A 21,381-nucleotide genomic window follows, 5' to 3' on the forward strand; every position below is an offset into this window, starting at 1 on the left:
TATTTAGCGTAATAGTTTTTAACCAGTAAATGATCCCTCGTAAACGAAGGTTACATAAAATTCACCCTGCGGTAAATTACAGGTAGTTGACTTTACTTCGCTCGCAGCCCAATGTAAATATCGCAAAAAATAAAACCACCCTACGGTGACCTACAGTTAACCGATTTAACTTCGAGCTAATTCTCTCGCGGGCCAATGCTCATTCATCACAAAATATAAAAACATCCCGCGATAACATACAGGTGGTCCACTTAACAACGCTGACAGCTCAAAGCGAACGCTCCTGCGGTTCGACGTAGTTCTCGCGAGGTTCGTGAATTCGAACATAAAAAATATACAATCTACCCTGCGGTGCATTACAGGAGGTTGACTTAACTGCGCTCGCAGCTCAACACGAACTATCATGAATACAGGCGACCGACTTAACCGCACTGACCGCTTCATGCTAATTCACTAGCGGTTCCACGCGAATTCTCTCTGACCGTCTTAAGCAGTCGTAGGTAGTTGGTAGTATAAATGTACTTTACCGGAATTTAATTGTGCACTTGGATTTGAATCCAACGCGAAGAGGAGAAATATTCAAAACTGACGATGAGTAACTTGAGCATATCCTTCACAACTGCCCCTTTACGTCTCCTTGATATACGCCCATTCCCACCAGATGCTGGAAGAGTACAAGCAAAGATTATAAATTTCTGAGTTTCAATTCAAAAGCTGGACAAGTGTTTTGTAGGTGGCATACTGACCTTTGATTTGAAGTTGATACAAGGTCACTCACAATTTTAGATGATCCGACGGTAAGCGTCAATCCCATAAAATTAACATTAAGTAATATGTCGATTCTTCTTTTTATCAGTGTCACAGAATTTGATTTCTGCTAATTATTTGTATATCCCAATATATCTCGCGAATAAACTTCATTTAAGGTGACTTCGTTTTTATCCTTAAGGGTTAAAATTTCCACCACTGTTCGTATTTAGCGTAATGTTTTTATACAGTAACTGAAGGCCACATACAAATTTAGTTCCGGGCTTTAATCTCCCACTATTCGCCAGTTATCCCTTGTAATTGGAGATCTCCCAACTTTATTCCACATTCTTCCATACGCGTTTCAATTCACAAGTGTTCAACTTCTCTACTGTACGTACACGCCATTGCTGCGTAAATAATATTTATAGGACAAGTCACGCATTCGACTAACACAAAACATAAAATCCACTCTGCGGTAAATCACAGGTCGCACAAAAACCCACGATCACCTACAGTTAACCAACTCGCGGTTCAACGCTAATTCGCTAACTTACAAGTGGTCCACTTAACTACGCTGACTGCTCAACGCGAACGCTCCCACGGTTCGACGCTAGTTTTCTCGCGGTTCTACATCAATTTTAACACAAAAAATAAAATTCACCCTACATCATTTACAGGTGGTTGACTTGACTTTGCTCACGGTTGTGGGCACATTTGCCGACGGTTCTCCCCGAATTATCTACTTCCCACTACTTTTCTGTTTTGATTGCCACCATTTTGGGACGCACAACTTTTCCCACCAATAGAACTTTCCGCCCAAGAAAAAATGGAAAATAAACAAATCCGTTAATAGGTTACAAAGGTCTCTTAGGAATTAAATTCAATGCAATCACACTCAAACTTAACAATTCGTAAATCAACAACCACCTCCACTCTAATACAAAATTCAGTAGCTTGCAGATATAAATGAATCAAGCCACTTCCCTTAAATAGGAGAGTTTCTCATTAAAGATGAAAGGCTTTAGAATAGCACCTGAAAGCCGCCGCCGTTTTGCTTTCGCCGAGGGTAGCACTCACTTCCATGCGGTAGTGCTTTGACCTGACCTCACCTTGTGCATTTACTTTAAAACATTTTTCCCCGGATCCCATGTAGGTTGCTTACGTGGTCGAATAAAAGACATGACGTCATAAATCATCCGAGTTCATCCCATATTCCGAGTGCTTGTAAAAGTCGCTTGAAGAAGTCGAAACATACTCACATTATATTATCCCCGACCGAAAAAAGGACGTCGTCGAGAGGATGGAGTCTATCCTTCTTCTCGGCGAGATTCTCGCGTCGCAATCCCTCATTCTGGAACGCCTGGAAATGGGAAATTATGTTAATTTCGTGCCGTTGGAGATTGATATGGAGTGTTGTGTCGGCGAATTTGCAAGCATAATTGAGCATAAAGGCGGTCGAGTCTCTAATTTGTCTTTGATGACGACTTCCATCGACGATATACAGGAATGTGGCAATTACGTGTCGGGCACTTAATTGGATAGATGCCAACCGTAAATCACAGTCTTCCTTGCTGGATGAAGGGCATACATATTAATTAAGGTGGAATGTGAGACGTAGTGTATAGGTTTCAATTTTCGAAGGGTTGAATCTGCAAAGGACTCGGTTTATCGATAGTATGACTAGTGCGGCGACTATTTAAAAAATAATTCTCCAAGGCAAGGCCCTGTATCTGTCACCCGCTACTTCTTCAGACCCCAGTGTCTGATTTTTGACTTGCCAAAGTTCATTTCCACCCCCGAAAATAGTTGTTTTGTCCAAGCGGTGCAGAGGAAAGGACGAATCTAAAAAAAAACTGAAGGATCACCGGAATAATATGTAGAATCCTAAGTATTTGAGGGCCTCGCATAGTCTCGAAAGAAGAAAAAACAAAAAAATCCGAGAAACCTTACGACTCGAAGGCAGTCGAAGAAACGGAAGAATGCGAAGAATGTTACAAGTCCAATGGATTTGAAGAATTGGAAGAATGCAAAGAAACGGAAGAATAAAAAAATCCTAAAATATCTATTCCGAAAATTCGACCACATTGAGGTGCCTAGGAAAGGCGACCAAGTTTAAAAATTATTTTTAATGAAATTGAGCATGAAAGAACTGTAACGTATATTTAATTACTTGATTTATTTATTAACAAATAGATTGATTTATGACAGTAAATTATTATTTATCACTCACTTGTACACAAATGTAAAATAGGTAAATTTATCACATACGAGCACGAACTCCACTAAAATCACTTCGGCATCGATTATGGAACGTTTTTTAAACGCAATACTTTTATAGCAAACGGAAAGTTTCTAGAAAGATCACGGACATTCTCGCGAATTCCCGAATGAGATCACATTTCCTGGGAAGTAAACGTGACATCCGTCTTCATCCCTTATCGCCAGTGATTAATCTCGACAGACTAGGTGGGACTTGCTGGCGACCTGATGTTTGTCTGTTTCCTTCTCTCTCTCTCCCTTGAAATTTCGAAAAAATAATAGCTTTAGAATCAGGACCGAACGAGACGAAGACGAGTTTAGTACAAATTTACTTACCCCATCAGACCTCTACGTTGCCTAGGTTTGTGCCGAACTCACCTTCGGCTCGCTCGGCACTGATTCGAAAACGATCAGTTTTTCTGTGCCTAGGTTTATGTCGAACTCGCCTTAGGCTCGCTCGGCACTGATGTTAAAACGATCACTTTTGGGTGTAAAAAACAGGCCCATTTCAATGACGAACAAATGGAAGGCAGTCAAAGTGATCGTTTTTATTTTTATTTTTTTTTTTATTTTTATTATACCTCTCTTGTTTTGGGCCCTCAACAGGCATGCGCCCAATTACAGAGTGACCCGCATAATGCTATTTAGAGGTGCCTAAAATTTTTTAAATTAAATTTTTTAAAATAAATGCCGAGCGAGCCGAAGACGAGTTCGGCACAAGCCTAGGCAGAGTAACGGCCTGATGGGATAGGTAAAATTGTTTGGAACGGAGCCCTTGGAAAACATTACAAAAGATCTGCTTTGGTTTGATCGCTCTTTTTGCTTCTTCAGCTTCAGATTCTGCTTTTCCTTTAATTTCTTCACATCCTTCCAATTGTTTGTGCTTCTTCAGTATTTTTGAGTTTTTGGGACGATCACGATCACATATTTAAAATTGCAACGGGCACTGTGCGATGTTGGGCAGCTTTGGGAAAATCAAGATAAACGCAAATATTTCGAAGCAGGAAGACACTCCTCTATCCCGCCTAATACTTTTTTTTAATACAGGTTTGGGAAACCTTTTATAGGCTGCCCCGCTCGCCTCTATAGCGGGGGGTGTGTGGACTCCCTTGGCGTATACCCAGTAAAACTCTATCCTCTCTAAGCTAGGTGACGTCGAGGGCCCGCCGAAGCATTCTCGCTCGAGAGGTAGCTCGAAGACAGGTGGTCGTCTCCGGTTGGTAGCCTTAGTGTATCTGTTAATTCGCCTAAATGGGCGTCGCGTTTCTGTCTCTCCCTTCTGGAGACCACTTCCGTCACCAGCTTTTGCACGGCGTTCCAGTCTTCCGGTGTGTTCAGCATAATTGGAACCACCGTTTCCGTTTTCAGGTGTTCGCCAACCTCTACTTCTGCTGCTAGTCTGCGCGCGTGCCATCTCGCGCACTCCAGCACTGCACGTCCTGGGTGATTCAAGTTTGCGCAGTCTGCGTAGGATGGATTTGGCCGATTTCCGAATCGGTGGAGGTAGCCGGTATTTTCGCCGTGGCCAGACAGAAACTGGGTCAGATAGTAATCGACTTCGCCGTGCATCCTGTTGGTCCATTCCCTGACGTCCCATATCAATGCCCGTGTCCAGGATTTCCGCTTTTCCCATCGCTCCTGCCATGCGTTCATCAGGCCGTCGACATCCCAGTTCTCCCCTCTCGCTTTCGCAGTGATCCCAACTGGAGGCAACCCGGCTATCACCATGGCGTCACTAGCTGCCACTCAACGCCTAAGTGCTTCAATGTGGCCACTATTGCTTCCCTATACGCGGAATTGAAAGCGTTTTGAACGTCTAAGGATATGGAGTACCGCGTCCTCGGTGGACCTTCCTCTCCGGAATCCGTATTGATACGGTGACAGATTGTCCCCCACTTGTTCGCTTATTTTTTCTTTGATGACCATTTCAGCAATTTTGCCCGAGAAATCTAGTAGGCATATTGGTCCGTACTTCCCAGTTGCCTTAGGTACCACGACCAGATTTGCCTTCTTCCACCGCCCGGGGTAAACCCTGGTCTCGAGAGCCTTGTTGATGATTTGGGTCCAAATCCAAGGATACCACTGTGCAACCCTCTTGACGATAACCGCCGGTACATTGTCCGGCCCACTAGCACTAGTTGCTCCGCCGTCGCTCGCCCTCGCGGTGTTAAGCCAGTGTGCATCGCACACCTCCTGTTCCGCCCGTGTCAGCCGTATCTCTACACCGGTGATCTTAGCTGCCTCGATTTTCTTTCGCTTTGTGTCGTAATTACACCTTCTAGAGTGTAGGCCCTATGTCCTACCCCGAGACCTGGGGCCAGCCCCTCGCATCTTTGACATGTGGCTTCCAGCTTACAGTCCCTCGCGTAGTGCCCGGAGTTCCCGCAGTTAAAACACTGAGCGCTGCGGTCCTCCCCCTTACATTGGACCGAGATGTGTCCTGGCTCCCAGCATCTATTGCAGCGTATCTGGTCCACGTTAATTTTCACCCTGCATGAGGTCAAGCCCACTCGCAGGTAGCTACAATCTCGGCTGCCTCTCTGTTAAGGTGAAGAAATGCCACCTTCTGCCCCGTGATCATATTCTTTATTCTGCACCTGGCGTTGGGGTTGATTCGTAGCAAGGCCTCTAATACCTCGTCCCCGATTGTTATCGCGTCCAGGTCCCTGACAGAGAGGGTGCAATTATCTTCTAAAAGCGCCACCCCTCGATCGCTGATGGCTGCCTTGATCTTGGCGAGTACTGGCTCGGCTTTTCCCACTCCCTTCTCTACCCGGAGGAGGATGTCGCCGTTCCTCGTCTTCCATATGCTTTTAATCTTAGTCGTCACTCCCGACATGTCCGTCTGTCTTATTTTCTTCAGCATCTCTTCCATGTGGTTTTCCCCCTGTAGCTTAACGAGCACCGCCTCCGCCCTGGGGGTTCGTCGCCTTGTCGCCGTAGGTCGAATACCCTCACTCTCGCTCCCGGATTTGGGTTTCTTAGCTCTCTTTCTCCTCCTTTGTATTTCCCATTCCCTCTCCGTTTCGGGTCCTGACTCCTGGTCAGTGGTGGTCTTCTCTACTAATCTAACTTTCTTTCTCCTTGTCTCGCCTCCTCCGCCTAATACTGCAACGGCCAAAACGACCAGAAGCAACAGCTTATTCTGCTCAGATTTCTCGCCTTCTTCACTTTCTTTGATTGCAACAGATTCTTCTGCCTCTTCTTATCTCGGGATTGTTCCGCGACAGCTACTGATTTTCCCGACTTTTTCCTTTTTTGGTCTCTTGGCTTTAACAATATTTTACGGTTTCCTATGCTCCCTGGGTTATCTCGGTTTCATCGTCTGCTTCGGGTTCTTTAATTCGCGGATTTCTGCAACTCTCTAGGTTTCTTCTGCTCTACCTACCCTCTCAGCCGGGCCACATCAGATTCCACGTCTCTTTTAGATCCAATGAGTTATGGGTGTCTTCGCTTTCATATGTTTCTCCTATTCCTTCACACATTTGACTTCTTCCCTCTGTTTTTCTTCTGATTCGGAGTCAGCTACTCCATTGCTTTTTTTCGGATTGTGAGCTTTTCCCCCGATTTACTTTCTCTCTTTACTACCCTATCTTTTTCCGATGTGTATCGGAGATCTGCAAGGCAATTGTCCTGTTCTTTACCAGTATCCGGTATTGGCAAGAGGAAATTCGATTTACTCCTTCAACTTCTTGGGGGTGATTCGCTTTCTGACTTCCCTCCTACCTTCTTCAGCTTCGACGGGCCCTTCTGCTTCTTTGGTATCTATATCTTCCTCGGATTCTTTGATTTCTTCATTATCTTAGATTTTGGATTTTTTCAGAGAATTCACATTATCGGTCACGTCACGGCCAGATCACGGTCCGGTCATTATTGTAGCGTGTATTTCTTATGAACGTGTTGTGACCGTGACGTGACCGATAATGTGAATCGGTCTTAAAGGCCAGGAAAACGAACTCTATTTATATCTGCAATTGCAGATAGGCGGTCAACAAATCTAAGCAATGTCCAGCAAAAAGGTCACTTCCTTGCCTCTACGCAGACCGCCATAAACGAAGCTCTTCACGGTGCCGAGATAACACGAGCACTGGGCCCACCCAAAGAAATATACTGAAGAACTGAAGTCGGAAGTGAAACTATCAAAGGCAGAAATCATAGCCAAAATCGCCAGGGTTAAGGCTAACAGCATAAAAGGAGGCCTTAATGTCAAGGAAGTAATGGCGATCACGTGCCTGACTGAGCACCAGATCCGTCACCGTCGGGACTTCGCCGATTATAAGCCATATTTGGAGCGATCCAACATCGAACGAAAACGCATACGCCAAAAACCACCACTCGAAGATCACTACTTCCAACACCCGAGGGTGCGATGCCAGAAGACACAGGGTAGCACGCACCACCCACATCGCGTCACGCCTCCACCACTTGCTCCGCGCATAAAAGAACGCCAGATATTGCTCCCCCCGATAACGTGGCTCCGACTGGACGAAGAAAGTTCACGTCGCGGCACTGCAGCACCTCCTATTGCCGCGAAAGCGAAAGCACAAGTTCGACCCCCACTGTGCGTAGGCCCCCCCCCCCCCCCCCCCGTTACTCCTGCAACTGTCGAGCCACCTCGCTTCAGCAAAGCAACCAAATGTAGACATGAACTTGAAAGGCCATGATTTGACACCGCCACGGCTCCAGAAGAGTGTCTCCTTCCTTCCTCGCCCGCTTCTTCTTAAGGGTCGGACTAAGGAACAATTCACGATCTGCAGGAGTCCGTGCAAGCCTTCCTGCCCTGCAGATGAAGCCACCCAAGCTGCATTTAAGGCTCACACCGCCATCTTCATCCGCCAACAGAACACTTCGCAATGGTCCAAGATCCGTTTGCCAAGAACTGTGCGCTGTTGCCGGAATATACATAAGACGACAAAACCGAGACGCATGCAGGGCAATGACTTCAACACCCTGGATCTGTGCAAAGCGTTCGGCTCATCGATCGAGCAGATCCTGCACCACCACCACCAAGTGAGCACCCAATTCATACGCTATGTCCACGGTGAGGTGTGGACAACCAAAGAAGGAAGAACGAAAAATTAATTTCCTTCAAGGCTATTTCTTGCTGTGCGGTTTTGGGTGCAAACAAAGATATAATTATATTCAGCCCATGGGTGTTCCACTTACAGTAAACAGTTGACAATGCTATGATTTCAGTTTGCCCGATGTACCGGGTGACCCAATAAGACCATATCTCGGGAAGGGTTCGTCGTATGACTTAGGGGTAACAAAAATTATTGGGTAAATCGGTCATGAATAATCGCTGGAAAATATTTTCTAGTTCTAAAAATGACCACCAGAGGGGCGTAACTGCCATCTTAAATTTTAAAATTGCATTTTTTTAAATTTCGTATAATAAACTAAAAATTCTTTTTTCACATTTTTAAAGAGAACCAGTTTATTATTTTAATTAATTAATTAATTAATTATTAATTATTATATTAATCTCCCAATATTTGAGGTTAGGAACGAGATTTTGAAAAACGGTTTTCACTGGCTTCTTTGGATGTTATTTGCCTACTTTTTTATAAAGAAAAAGTCATATCATACCATTTGATTTTTGGATTTTTTAGGATTTTGGGCCATGGTGTCAAATCTAGCCCTCTGGCGGAGAAGGATTGAACTAAATTAACTATATATTCTTATTGCCCAAGGAATGCTCTTTTCAACGATGCCAAATTTGTTAAAATCGGCCAAACCGTTAAAAAGTTAAAGCAGGTTATTGCAAAAACAATTGAACGCCCCACACCATCTTTGTTTTTGAAATAACTGAGTTTTTGTTTTTACGAAAATGATAGATAAACTGGTTCTCTTTAAAAATGTAAAAAAAGTTTTTAGTTTATTATGCGAAATTTAAATAAAATGCAATTTTAAAATTTAAGATGGCAGTTCTGCTCTCTGGTGGTGATTTTTAGAACTAGAAAATATTTTCCAGAGATTCCTCATAGCCGATTTACCCAATAATTTTTTTTACCCCTAAGTCATACGACGAACGGTTCCCGAGATATGGCCCAGGAACAGTCTTTTTGGGTCACTCGGTACATAATCTTCATTTCTACAGCCTCGTGGGGCACAAATTTTGAAACATTTTCTGCAGAATCCGAAAGGGTGAACCAAAAGATCTTGGTGAAACCATTAATTCAACCCTTCTATATACAGGGTTGCTGATAAGTCTGGAAACGGTCGATTATCGAGGAAAAGGGACATCGAAATATGTTTTATACAAAAGTGTTGGGGTTCTTCAATGTTTAGTAGGCAGTCATTTTAATTATACAGAGTTGTCCATAAAGACGTGGCACACCAAAATTGCATTTTTTTTTAAATGGAACACCCTTTATATTATTCAACATTTCAATTCTTCTCTCGATTTTAATCAAAATTTGTAAAAAGCATAATGTACCTAAATTCAATCGTTTCCGGGTTATCAAGTTTTGAACATAAACGCTATTATTTTCAAATTCATTACTAATTAATTATTAATAAATATAATTAATATATTAATAATTATTTTCAAACCTTGATAACTCGGAAACGATTGCATTTGGGTAAATCATGCTTCTAATAAATTATGCTCAAAATTAAGGGAAGAATTGAAATATCGAATAATATACCGGGTGTTCCGTTTAAAAAATGCAATATTTGTGCCACGCCTTTATGACCAACCATGTATAATTAATATTGCTACTGCCTAGTAGACATTAAAGAAACCTCAAATCTGTTGTGGCAAAACCTTGTATATTTTCCCCGATAATCGACCGTTTCCAGACTTATCAGCGAACCTGTATGTCATAGCTGTTGATAAAAATATTAAAAGAAGAATTTTGGGATTTTTTGGAGCGTACCATCCGACCTTCAATTCATTTGGGTAATAAAGATTTTTTGACATATTACACTTACACATTTGAAATAGTGATAACCGACTGATCAGCTCAGGGTTGGAGTAAAGTCGTACTCACCCTCTTCAGATTCTCCTCAAACCTCGGCGTAACGGCTTCTATGGTCTCCTTCAGCTCACCGGATATCTCTGAAGCAAACATCAGTTATCAGCGCAACAATAATTTACATTAAAAACGCGGGGCGCGGCGATAAATTTTTCGTGTAAGGTGTAAGCAGGTACTGCGTTGGCGTAGGCTAGCTATAAAGATAGTGATAAGAGTATGACGAATTAGGCGGTCGTTAACGAGGTGAAGGTGGAATTTTAAAACAATAAAACATAATCGTTATTTAAATTTCCATTTTTTTATAAACAAATTATTGCAAAGGCGTGAGAAGGTTCCAACGGGTAACGTATTGCCTCCTGGAGTGACCTGTCGCTGTCGCATGTCGCCTCTCATATCATATCATTTTTTCTGAGTACTTATTGCAAATAGTTTTGTTGATAAAGAATGTATTTAAGTATTGGCCTTGGGTAAACAAACGAGCAACAGCACATAAACAATAATCGCTTATTTTTCTCATTTAGACCGCCAATCATCAACTTCCTCCGCTGGAAAAGACAGATATAACCCAATTCCGACGCGAATTATGTAAGCCAGATAACGAATGCGGCATAAACAAAATCCCTCCTACAACTCTAGACAATCACGCCATATCACTAAAACCATTGAATAAAAAGTGTTTTTATTCAATGCTAAAACGCAGTTAAAAAGTCAGGACCGTATTTCGCCCACATACCACGATCAACAAAATATTTAAAAAACCTGTTTTGAACTAGCCGGACAGGTGTTTTGTGGGCGGTTTAGTGACCATTTGCCATTGCACACAGTAGTATTACGCACATACACAATTTTTTATTCACTTTTTATATTAAAAAAATACCACCAAAAAATTAACTCTTGAATTTGGCTGATTGATTATTGAGTGGATCGTTATAATACAGATGTTACTTTCAAGAAAGTGCATTTGGAAATCTATCGCTATTGGATAATAGGTAATTACTTCAAGAGATAATTTTTCTAGATGATAAAACTCTCAATTTGGGTGATTCTTTGGTACTGGTAAGTGGAAACTTAACTTCCAAGGTGATTTGTATACACTATATAGTGTACTGAACTTGGTTACTGTTTAGTATAATTGAAAAAAAAATCCTTAATAAGCAGTTGCACAAAAAAATAGGTCCCCAACAATGGTACCCATTGAACTAAGTTTATTGTTGAAATGTTGACAGTTTTTCTGTTATAATTTCAGCAGTTTATATGATTTAATTACGATCTCGTTTGATCAGCTCTTTTACTTCCGTATACAAAGGAAGTTTTTATTTATTTGAGACTTGGGAATTTTAAGTTACTTGTACGGTTTAGTGTTTAATAATAATCCCTTGTATATATGTCAACGCAACATTTAAAATGCCGTAAAATTTTACATACCAGCTTTACATTTTCTGGATTGCACAAATGTTTGGAAACAAAACAACTAATCAAATTTTTCCAAACCGAAAATCTAAATTCCCCTTTGATTTAAATCTTTTGCGATCTCTCCTCGATTGCCAAGAGACTTCATCTATTAAATGGCGAATTACCCACTCTTTAATTATAGAATTGGTTCCCACGCTCACAAATGGCGGACTATCTCTCAATGGCGATAACTAATTTTTCTATTGGTTAGTGTCTTTGTTACTACCAATCTCAGATAGTTTTATTTTCAAACTAAGCTGACTCAAAAGTTTGCACGTTAACTTCTCTCATGATAAGTATACTATATCTCCCATTAAAAGAAACTGCACCGATCACCGCTATCTTGAAAAACGCATTAAAGATGACTAGTTGGAAATGACCAATATTTGTTTGGGAAGAACCTTACCATTTTCTACAGCTTTAAAAATTCTAATTAACCTATTTCTGCGGGAAAAATTCAAACATTGAAATCCAAACCTAAATGCTCTCGTTACAGAATCTAAAAAAATCGAAAGCTGCGAAAAAGTAAATGACCTGAAGAATCTGAAGTATTTGAAGGATTCAAAAATCTAAACAATCGGAAGTATCAAGCGAATTTGAAGCATTTTGAGGAACCTATAATGCTTAGAGAAAGGGAAGGATCTAAAGGTTGGCAAGAAGCAAATGAATCGAAAGTATCTGAAGAAATTGATGAAGTGTTTTTTTGTTTTCTTTCTTGTTAGATGATTAATGGGGAGACTTCACCAATAGTATGTCTCGTACCTTCGGTATCTTCAAATTCTCAGCTTTCCCCGATCTTTATGTGATGATTTTGCCCGTCTGTCCGCCTGACGGTTTGCTCCTCGTCTAACTCGCGAACGAAAAGAGACAGTGATGTTAAACTTTCGCCAATTGCTATTGAATTGAATATGAGTCGGATTTAAAGTCGAGTTTCCGAATGCGAGCCGAATGGCAAGAAATTCCTCTACTTAAAATCGTATGCTGTTGAGATACAGTGTATACAGAAATTGCGTTATCAAACTTTACAGTGAATTTGTAATTTTTGATTTGTAATTTAAATTTATACGGAGAGTTTGGGGGGGGGGAGTGAACGTGAGTGCGCAGATACATTCGGGATAGAGAGAGACGAGCGAGGGTAAGCAATAGGAACTTGATGTATGTTGGCTTTAATTATTAAAATTTTGTGAAAAAACTGCAAAATATTGTTCCATCAGTATTTTTCCATACACATCAAGGATAAATCAACGTTTGCCTTTGACAGTATTTATTGATTTAAAGGTATAATTCAGCGATAACTAATTTTTCTACTGGTTAGTGTCTTTGTTACTACCAATCTCAGATAGTTTTAGTTCTCTTTCTCAAATTAAGCTGACTCAAAAGTTTTCACGTTGACTTCTCTCATGATGACTATACTATATCTCCCATTAAAAGAAACTGAACCGATCACCGCTATCTTGAACCCTCAAGTAATTAAAGAACAAAAACGCATTGAAAATGACTAGTTGGAAATGACACATATTTCGATGGTCGCAATCATCCAGATAAATTCCTTACATAATCACGTCCAATATTTGTTTGGGAAGACACTTCAGAACCTTGACATTTTGTACAGCTTTAAAAATTCTAATTTACTACTTTTCTGGGGGGAAAATTCAAACCTTGAGAACCAAACCTAAATGCTCTCGTTACAGAATCGAGAGCTGCGAAAAAAGTAAATGACCTGAAGTATTTGAAGGGTTCGAAAAATCTTAAGAGTTAACTGAACAATTTGAAGGATCCAAAAATCTAAACAATCGGAAGTGTCCAACAAATTTGAAGAATTTTGAGGAACCTGCAAAGCTTAGAGAATGGGAAGGATCTAAAGGTTGGCAAGAAGCAAATGAATCACAAGTATCCGAAGCATTTGAAAAAATTGAAGAAGCGTTTTTTTTTGTTTTCTTTCTTGTTAGATGATTAATGGGGAGACTTTACCAAGAGATATCTTCGATATCTTCAAATTCTCAGCTACAGTGAATATGTAATTTTTGATTTGTAATTTAAATTTATACGGTCAGTTTAAGGGCGGGGAGGGGGAGAGTGAACGTGAGAGCGCACATACATTCGAGAAACGCGTAAGGGTAAGCAATAGGAGCTTGATGTATATTTATGTTGCCTTTCATTATTAAAATTTTGTGAAAAAAGTGCAAAATATTGTTCCATGAGTATTTTTCCATACCCATCAAGAATAAATCAACGTTTGCCTTTGACAGTATTTATTGATTTAAAGGTATAATTCAGGTAGCGTATCGATTTTGACCTTAATGGAATATTTAAATTTGGCGCTTCATCTGAAAACAAGGTTTCGAAATACCTGTACAGCCTACAGCTCACGGTGATACCATAGAATACAATAAAATCCATCCAGGGATACCAACATAGTTTTGTTGATCATTTTTATGTACAGGGTGTAAATAAATTCAAGTTGGGTGTTAATTTGATCGAGAATTACTGCAGCTATCCGCGTGGCTCCCGAAAAACCTCCATACCTTAAGAACCTGAAGATTAACTAATTTAAAGGGCGTCACACACTTTTCAGTCTTGCATACCTGACATCCTTACGCGCGTAGAAGTTTTTAAAACTCGGAAAACATGGAAGAATACACAGACCTTGAAATCTCGGAATGACGTCCAAAAACTGAAGCGTTACGAGGTTCAAAATCGGGCTAGTATGGCTTCGAAGTTGACAAGTGAGCACTTTAAATCATAGATTGTAGATGTCATCAATGGTTTGAAACCCTGGTGGACCTCTAGACTGAGGCTTTGAAGACGCAGAAGAACAAACCTCTGTATCGGAAATTTTTGAGGGTTTTGTCTATTTCGAAACGCTACGGGGAATTCAAAAACACCCACTAAATATTCCGAAAACCCTTTTTGGAAACTTTATATGTTTGGAAGACATTGAATTCCTCCATGCGAATTCTTTATTTATTTATTTATATATTTATTAATTTATTTATTATCCATCCCTTGTTCTGGGCCCTCAACAGGCTTGCGCCCAATTACAGAGTGACCCACATAATGCTTCTTTAGAGGTACCTCTGCAGAAGACCATTAGTTGTTCTATACTACTCCGATATTTACTTTAGGAATTAGGAAAATGCAGGAAAACTTAATTCGGAGTAGCCGGCAGAATGCTGAAACTGGTCTAAGGTAAATCCCATCTCTGCCACAGATGAAAAATTCACCTTAACCCATGTTCGAACACCCGACCTCCGGATTTATACCCCAACGCTCTACCATTGGACCACAAACTCGGTAAGTTTAGTTGAATTTCACAGGCGGTAAGCGACGAATCTGCAATCCAACAAATTAAATTTGGTTTGAATTTGAATTCACCAAAACATAGATATTTTTAATTAGATTAGTGAAGGGTCCTACAATCCTTATATGACACCGATTTCTTTGAAAAAACGTGAAAACGTATTAGTTGGATAACGTTTACCGATTTTTGAAAGTGTGGTAGTATAATGCCTTATGTTTGAATGGAATGATCCTCCAATTTAATTCAAAAGAACCGTTGGGAGCGCATTTCAAACGTACATGGTGTAATAAAATCCAATTTAGAGATGAAGCACACGGTATGGCATCTTCAATATTTTCAAACAAAACAGAACAGAGACGTGGCGAAATATTGTTTCTGGCTGTCTACTACAAAGCACTTCAACTACAATATTTGATTCTATTTATATTCGTCCTTCCGCTATTCGAGTTTATTTCGTTTAAAAGGAATATTGATTACAATTTTTCCTTTTCACTGGAAACGCGGGCACAAATTGAAAATAATCCTAAGCGCTTGCGTTTCCCTTGCGGAAAGCCATTTATCCAAAATGTTTGTTTAGCCTGTTGCGCGTTGTACTTGATGCGGGAAATTAATTAAGGACGAGCGTAGAATGAGGTGACCAAGTTTTCCGAGCGGGCGCTCGGCGGTACAAATTAAAAAAGTTTTCTTTTTTATTGTTGCTTTTCAGAAAGTTACGCCGAATGCGAGTACTTGTCAAAATTCGCTTCATCTTTTCTCTTTAAATTCCACGTACATTTGCAAGACGCAATGAGAAAAAAAGTATGTCGTTATTTCTTTGGGTAAAGAAACTATTTCTCCCATTTGCAAACAAAACACGTACGGAATTTAGATCTGGTGTACCGAGGCGGGCGGCATACTGATTACGCTTATTGACTGCTATTCGAGAGGGCGCGTGTTCGAATCCCACTGCAGACTGCCCGCGATTTGGTCAGGAGGTTTTCCTCAGACCTACATACGAATGCTAGAGCAGCACTTCTCCCCCTTAGCGTCCTAATTGCGGTCCTTCCATTCCCATCCCTAAGTTTACCTATCCTTACATTACCGTTTTCTGGCTGAAGATGTTTTGGGGAGTTTGAACGGCCCAGCTCCTCTGTCTCCAGGGGCATTGAACGAAACACGTTGACCTGATTTTATGTTAGAGAGTTAGAAAATCAAGAGGCGAAAGATCTTTAATTGGGATGGTTAGGAGGTGAATATTTGAAGATTGAAGAATTAGGAGGTATAGGAGAGACCTAAATGGGTGTCGTTTAATACTCCAATATGAATAATTCTACAAATAGCCTCTTATGAAAACTACAGCTGATCTTCAGTTTCGAAAAATTTCTCAGATTCATCAGACCCTAAAATAATTTGGATTTTTATATCATCAGATTCAGAAATCTTACTTTTAAGCCACAGGTTTATATTAAACTAGTAGTCCCTAGTAGAACCTACTTGCTAAATGTCAAGTCTCTGTCCCACTGGTTTTTTCCTGTTCCCGTTTCCGTAAGAATTTCGGAAAGTGTCCTACAAACGCAAAAAAAGCGAACAGATAGACAAACATTATTTATACATATATGTAATAGCACACCCGACTAACGTTGTATCGTCTATTCCGGCGAACCTCGTGTTTCCGAATTGACATTGACATATAATGCCATTACAGTGTGCACATTTTAAATCCTTTGGGGTTTTGTGAGTGAAGAGATGCCGTTTCAGGACATGCTGGTGGTATTTGTTGCAAAATCACACTGTGCACATTTTAAATATTTCAAAGTATTATGAATTAACATATCCCTTAGTTTTGCTTTGTACTTAGTTCGATGTATCGACGTATCGACGATGTCGTTTTAAAAGATGTAGAAGATTTTTTGCGAAATTTCAATCTTTGGCATTTTAAATCGTTTGAAGTATTGATGTCTACTTACATGACGTGATTCCTCGTTCGTTGCATAATGTGCACATTTTAAATCCTTTGAAGACTTGTGTGATAAGAGATGTTCCCTCAGAACATTTTGAAGATTTGTTGGAAAATTGCAATGTATCCACTTTTTAAAGTAACAATCTGATGGATTAGAATAATTTGAAACATCAGATAAGTATCAGAATATTCCGAAGAAGCTAAAGAAAGTGAAGAATCTGACAAATTTGAAAAAACGAACGCAAGGAATCTGAGGTCTACAAATACTTATTGTAGGGTTACGCATATTTGAGTTATAAACGAAAAAAGATTTTGGGGATTCTTGATATCAATTTACAAGATCAATTTTCTCTTCAAGAGTTATTAAACTCTGGTCTTTCTCTCTTTTCCTGTCTCTCTCTCTCGTTTTAAAACTAAAAAAGTATTTTTTAAGAAAAATTTTCACATTTACCGCTTCATAGCGAACGTGAACGAAAGTGTGACATGACGTGTACATTATCGATAAAACTACTGTGCGAGATAAGCGAAGAGATACCACATTGTAAAGGTCTTTTTCTACAGACGATGTTAATCCCAGACCGAATTTACCTTGCCTATTGTTGCTCGAGTAAGGCCTTACAATCCTAATGCAACATTTGGTCATACGAGTCGGATTCTACATTTGTTCCTTGGAGCCGCGTTACCATAAACGTTTCCGGTCCCAGTAAAGGCTACGTGTGGTCCTTCGAACCTTTAAGTGGACCGATGCCGCGGTATGACAAGTGTTTCCGGTCCGGCCGAAGTGATCTCAAGTGCCAGAAATATGGAGATGGAAAAGCTGACCATGGTTCGAGCTCACACTTCGTCCTGTCAACGCCACCTCCGGTGAGTCCGAACGAGGCAACATCCCAAGGTATAAAGAAACAACAACACGGAATATAGGCAACACTGTTACCGTAAGCCTGTCGCTGGAAGGAGAAGCTGAGGAATTGGAAAAGACAACCGTTCGCCTTCTACAGATGTAATCCAGGTACGAGGTTTTCCTGTGAGAGTATGAAGAGCTGAGACGTATGTTTCCTCGAACTGCATGGGAGGCCCCTGCCAAATACTACATTCCTTACCTCCTCTCCATGCGGTGTTAAAAAAAAGAAGAAAGCTGTGTTTGACGCCTTAACCACTTCCAGTTCAGCAAAACGAAGATTTGTGTGGAAATGGGCACACCTTTAGGTTAACGGCAAAATCTAAGATGGCCTCGATGAAGATGAAGAAAATCGTACCGTGGTTGGAGCTCTGTGGAATAGTGCTGGCGGCCAAGCCGAAACGTCGAGAACTGCAATTGAGTTCAGTTCTTTTCCACCTTTATATTCTTCAGATTTATTCTATTATTTTTCCATTTGCCATTTTCGTCAGATTATCCCAGATCTTCAGCATGTTCGAATCCTTTTGATTGGTCATATTCCGCAGTTTCGTACGATTCTTCACATTCAATTTCTATATTTTTCAATTTTTCAGATCAATAAAATTAGATTTTTTAGATTTTTATAATCTTCACCTTCAAATTCCAGTAGTATCCAAAATCTTCTGATTCCTCGATCTCCAGTCCGAGAACTTGTCTATGTATGGAAATAATTCTCCAATATATTGAATATTAATCCAATCTATTAATTATGTTCTGGCGCTGGTAAATGCACCAATTAATTGTGGCTTCAAAATGGCGAGTTCTCGGACATCAATACACACAAGAGTGTCCTTACCTCTCCGTGCACACAGGCGTCGTTCTACTCGAAACGCGCATCTTTATCGCTATTAACTCTAGACATACTTTCGTTCATGTTTACTATGAAGCGGTGTGTGTGTAAATTTCGCTATGTTGATCGAAATAAAAATTTAAAAAAATTGCAAAGCGGCCACCCTTTTTAAGATTTACCTCCCTTTTTCGCCTTTTTGAGCATTTTATTGCCTACTTCACAGTTTGGTATCGCCTTGTTTATTTATTTTCGCGTTTTTCCTTCTCTCCTACTTCTGATGACCATCACATTTCCTACCCTCACGTCTGCTGCATGCCTTCTCCCCTTCACCCTCACTGTCATAGTTGTGAGACGTCCGCTTCCTTTGGATCTCTTCCCCTCCACACAGACATTCTTCTTTCAAATTTATTCCCCGTGTCCTGAAGAATTTAAACAATCTTAAAATGTAGTATTTGAAGTTTGTTTAAGAATATGAAACGAAGCAATCGAACAATTCCAGGGCCCAAAGAATTCGGCACCCAGAAAATCGAGAATCTACGACATAAGGCATGAGAGAGATAGATAGGTAGGGAGGAATCTAATCGATCTGAAGAGCTTAACGGATCTGAATAAATGGATTCCGGTTCGAAGAAGCCTAAGAATAGCAAAGAATGTGACAAATCCGGATTATCCGTAGCCGTACGTGGAACCTAAAAGTTTGGAAGGTTGTGGAGAATGGTAGAATCCTAATTATGTGTACATTGTTGCACCGAGTATGCCGCTCGGTTTGAAGTAATTAATATTTAACTGTAATAAAATTCATTTAAATTGTGTTTTTTTTATGGATTGATAACTATGAATAGACGGTGTTATAAATCCATAGGTAAGTTGAATAGATTTTCAATTCAACGAACACTGCCGATTAGGGGTTGTAGAATGTTAAGCTACTGAATTGGCTTGGTCTATTGATATTTTTAGCGTATTTTCCTAAAACTGAAAAATCGCTATTGGCTGGACTTTGTCGTCCGTCCGTACGTCACACGTACTCGGTCTTAATCGATTTGGGCGATATAGGACTCATTTGAAAGGGCTTGGCCCTAGGATTCCGTGCATACCGATATTTTTTAGTTTTACGCATGCGCAGTGTCAAAAATTTGGTTTAACGCATGTGCAATGCTAACTTATTTATTTATGAAGATATTTAAATGAAGCTTTGTATGTAAACACTACGAATATAAGTAAAATTAACGACGTTTTCAAAATATTGTTTTGCGCATGCGCAATGCCAACTTTCTTATTTATGAAAGGATTTAAATGAAATTTTATACATGGGCACTTTGAATAAACGCAAATCTAATATCAGCTTCACAATTTGTTTATATTTGTATACGCTCTACTATTTCTCAATAAACTGTATAGACTTAGACGATAGGCGACTCATATAAAAGATAATGGGATAAGGATCTCATGCCTACCGGTATTTTTTCCCCGATCCTAGCATTAATATTATTTAGATGAAAATACGCTCTCGTCATTTTCGTTTGCATAATGACTAATTGGTGAAATTTTTGTCCCCGCCACAATTGATGTTGTGCTACGCGCAGTTTGCGATTAGAAGCCCGTTTTCCGAGCGGAGGCAGTATCTGTACAACTTGCAATAAAGAATAGTCAAAATCTAATTCTCATTTGAAATTTTAAGGTTTCGTCATCCAAATTCGGTTTGGCACCTTGAATTTTCACCACTAATTAACTTGTTTTTTATTTTCTTGATTTTCATTGAGTACCGTAATTTGATGCCACAGCCGCCAATTAGTAGCGTAGGTACTCTCGAATAGGAAGACCGTCACTAATTCCAGAATTCTTGAAGTTTTAACTCCTAACAGACCACCGTCAATTCTGCGCTGGTACGTCTCTTATATTTTATTGACACAATAAAAAAAACTATTTCGTAAGACACGTGTGTGCCACTTATCAAAAATTATTGAATAAGTGGATTAATTAAATTTGATATAACAATCGTTACCTTACATCCTTCAAACAATTGATAAGGGACATTGTAATTAACACTTTTATTTATCATATATAGAAGTGATATCTCCACTAGTTATCAATAAAAATTACGTTATTTGTTCACAGTACCCACTCTTCTTTTCACTGCTTTGAGATTAGACAAATTTTAAGATGCCATTGAATAGATTTTGGATAATTTTTGTTGGTATCACTACGGTTATTTTGAAATGCCTGTAATATAAATAAATGAGATTGAATTACCTAATGAAAATTTTCAAAATTCATAGAAAAAGCAACAAAAAGTAACCAATTCCAAAAATTCACTACCAAACTCAAGCAAAATATTCGAAGGAAGATCATAAAAATTTAGAAATTGAGAAAATTCTTACGATTCCAATTCTTTGGACCGGTCTGTTACCCTGGAATTTTTCAATCGTTCGAGTTCACTTTCATATTCTTAAACTTGAAACATTCTTTAAATTGTTTGAAATCATCAGGGGCGTGCAAGAAGAAATCTGAAAGACTAATGTATGTGAAGAGGGCGTAAAAAAATGAGAAAACTGTGAAGATAGCAATAGAAGCCTCATGCATGGGAGGCTTCGAAGGTGTCTGAAGGAATATGAAGTTAGAAGAGCAAAGACAATAAGGGTGAAGGAGAGGAAGCATGAAGCAGACGTGAAAGAGACGCGAACAAAGAACATCCGAAGGCCGTCTGAAGTAAGCGTGAAGGGAAAGCAGAAATAAATAAAACGCTAAGAAAGAGAACGCCACAAAATCGTAAAGTAGGCAATAGAAGCCTCAAAAGGGGGTAAAGAAGGTTTTAAAGGTGTCTGAAGGAACCGTAAAGCACAGAAAAGAAAAAACGAGTTATGAAGGAGACATTAAATGGAACTGAATGAGATCTTCGTGAGCAATACGTGACGGAGGCCCCAAAAATTGTAAAAAGAAACCGTCGATGAGGTCTGAAAAAGGCGCGAAGGAAGA

The 21,381-nt window shown here is 39.9% G+C and overlaps 2 protein-coding genes across 3 annotated transcripts in view; one reads left to right on the top strand and one right to left on the bottom strand.

Annotated features, from left to right (window-relative positions):
- Positions 1-21,381, top strand: part of LOC116178913 — a 194,765-nt gene that overhangs the window by 75,798 nt on the left and 97,586 nt on the right. The gene's annotated exons all lie outside the window — the stretch shown is intronic.
- LOC116178914 overlaps positions 1-21,381 on the bottom strand; it is a 195,833-nt gene that overhangs the window by 27,256 nt on the left and 147,196 nt on the right. For both annotated transcript variants that reach the window (XM_031498573.1, XM_031498572.1), the window contains 2 exons: positions 10,005-10,072; positions 2,010-2,110 (listed from right to left, as the gene is read on the bottom strand). In XM_031498573.1, coding sequence (XP_031354433.1) covers positions 2,010-2,110; positions 10,005-10,072 — 169 coding nt within the window. The remainder of the gene's footprint in view (positions 1-2,009; positions 2,111-10,004; positions 10,073-21,381) is intronic.

The sequence above is a fragment of the Photinus pyralis genome, unplaced genomic scaffold, assembly GCF_008802855.1.
Source record: "Photinus pyralis isolate 1611_PpyrPB1 unplaced genomic scaffold, Ppyr1.3 Ppyr1.4_LG8, whole genome shotgun sequence".
In the NCBI taxonomy this organism is placed as follows: domain Eukaryota; kingdom Metazoa; phylum Arthropoda; class Insecta; order Coleoptera; family Lampyridae; genus Photinus; species Photinus pyralis.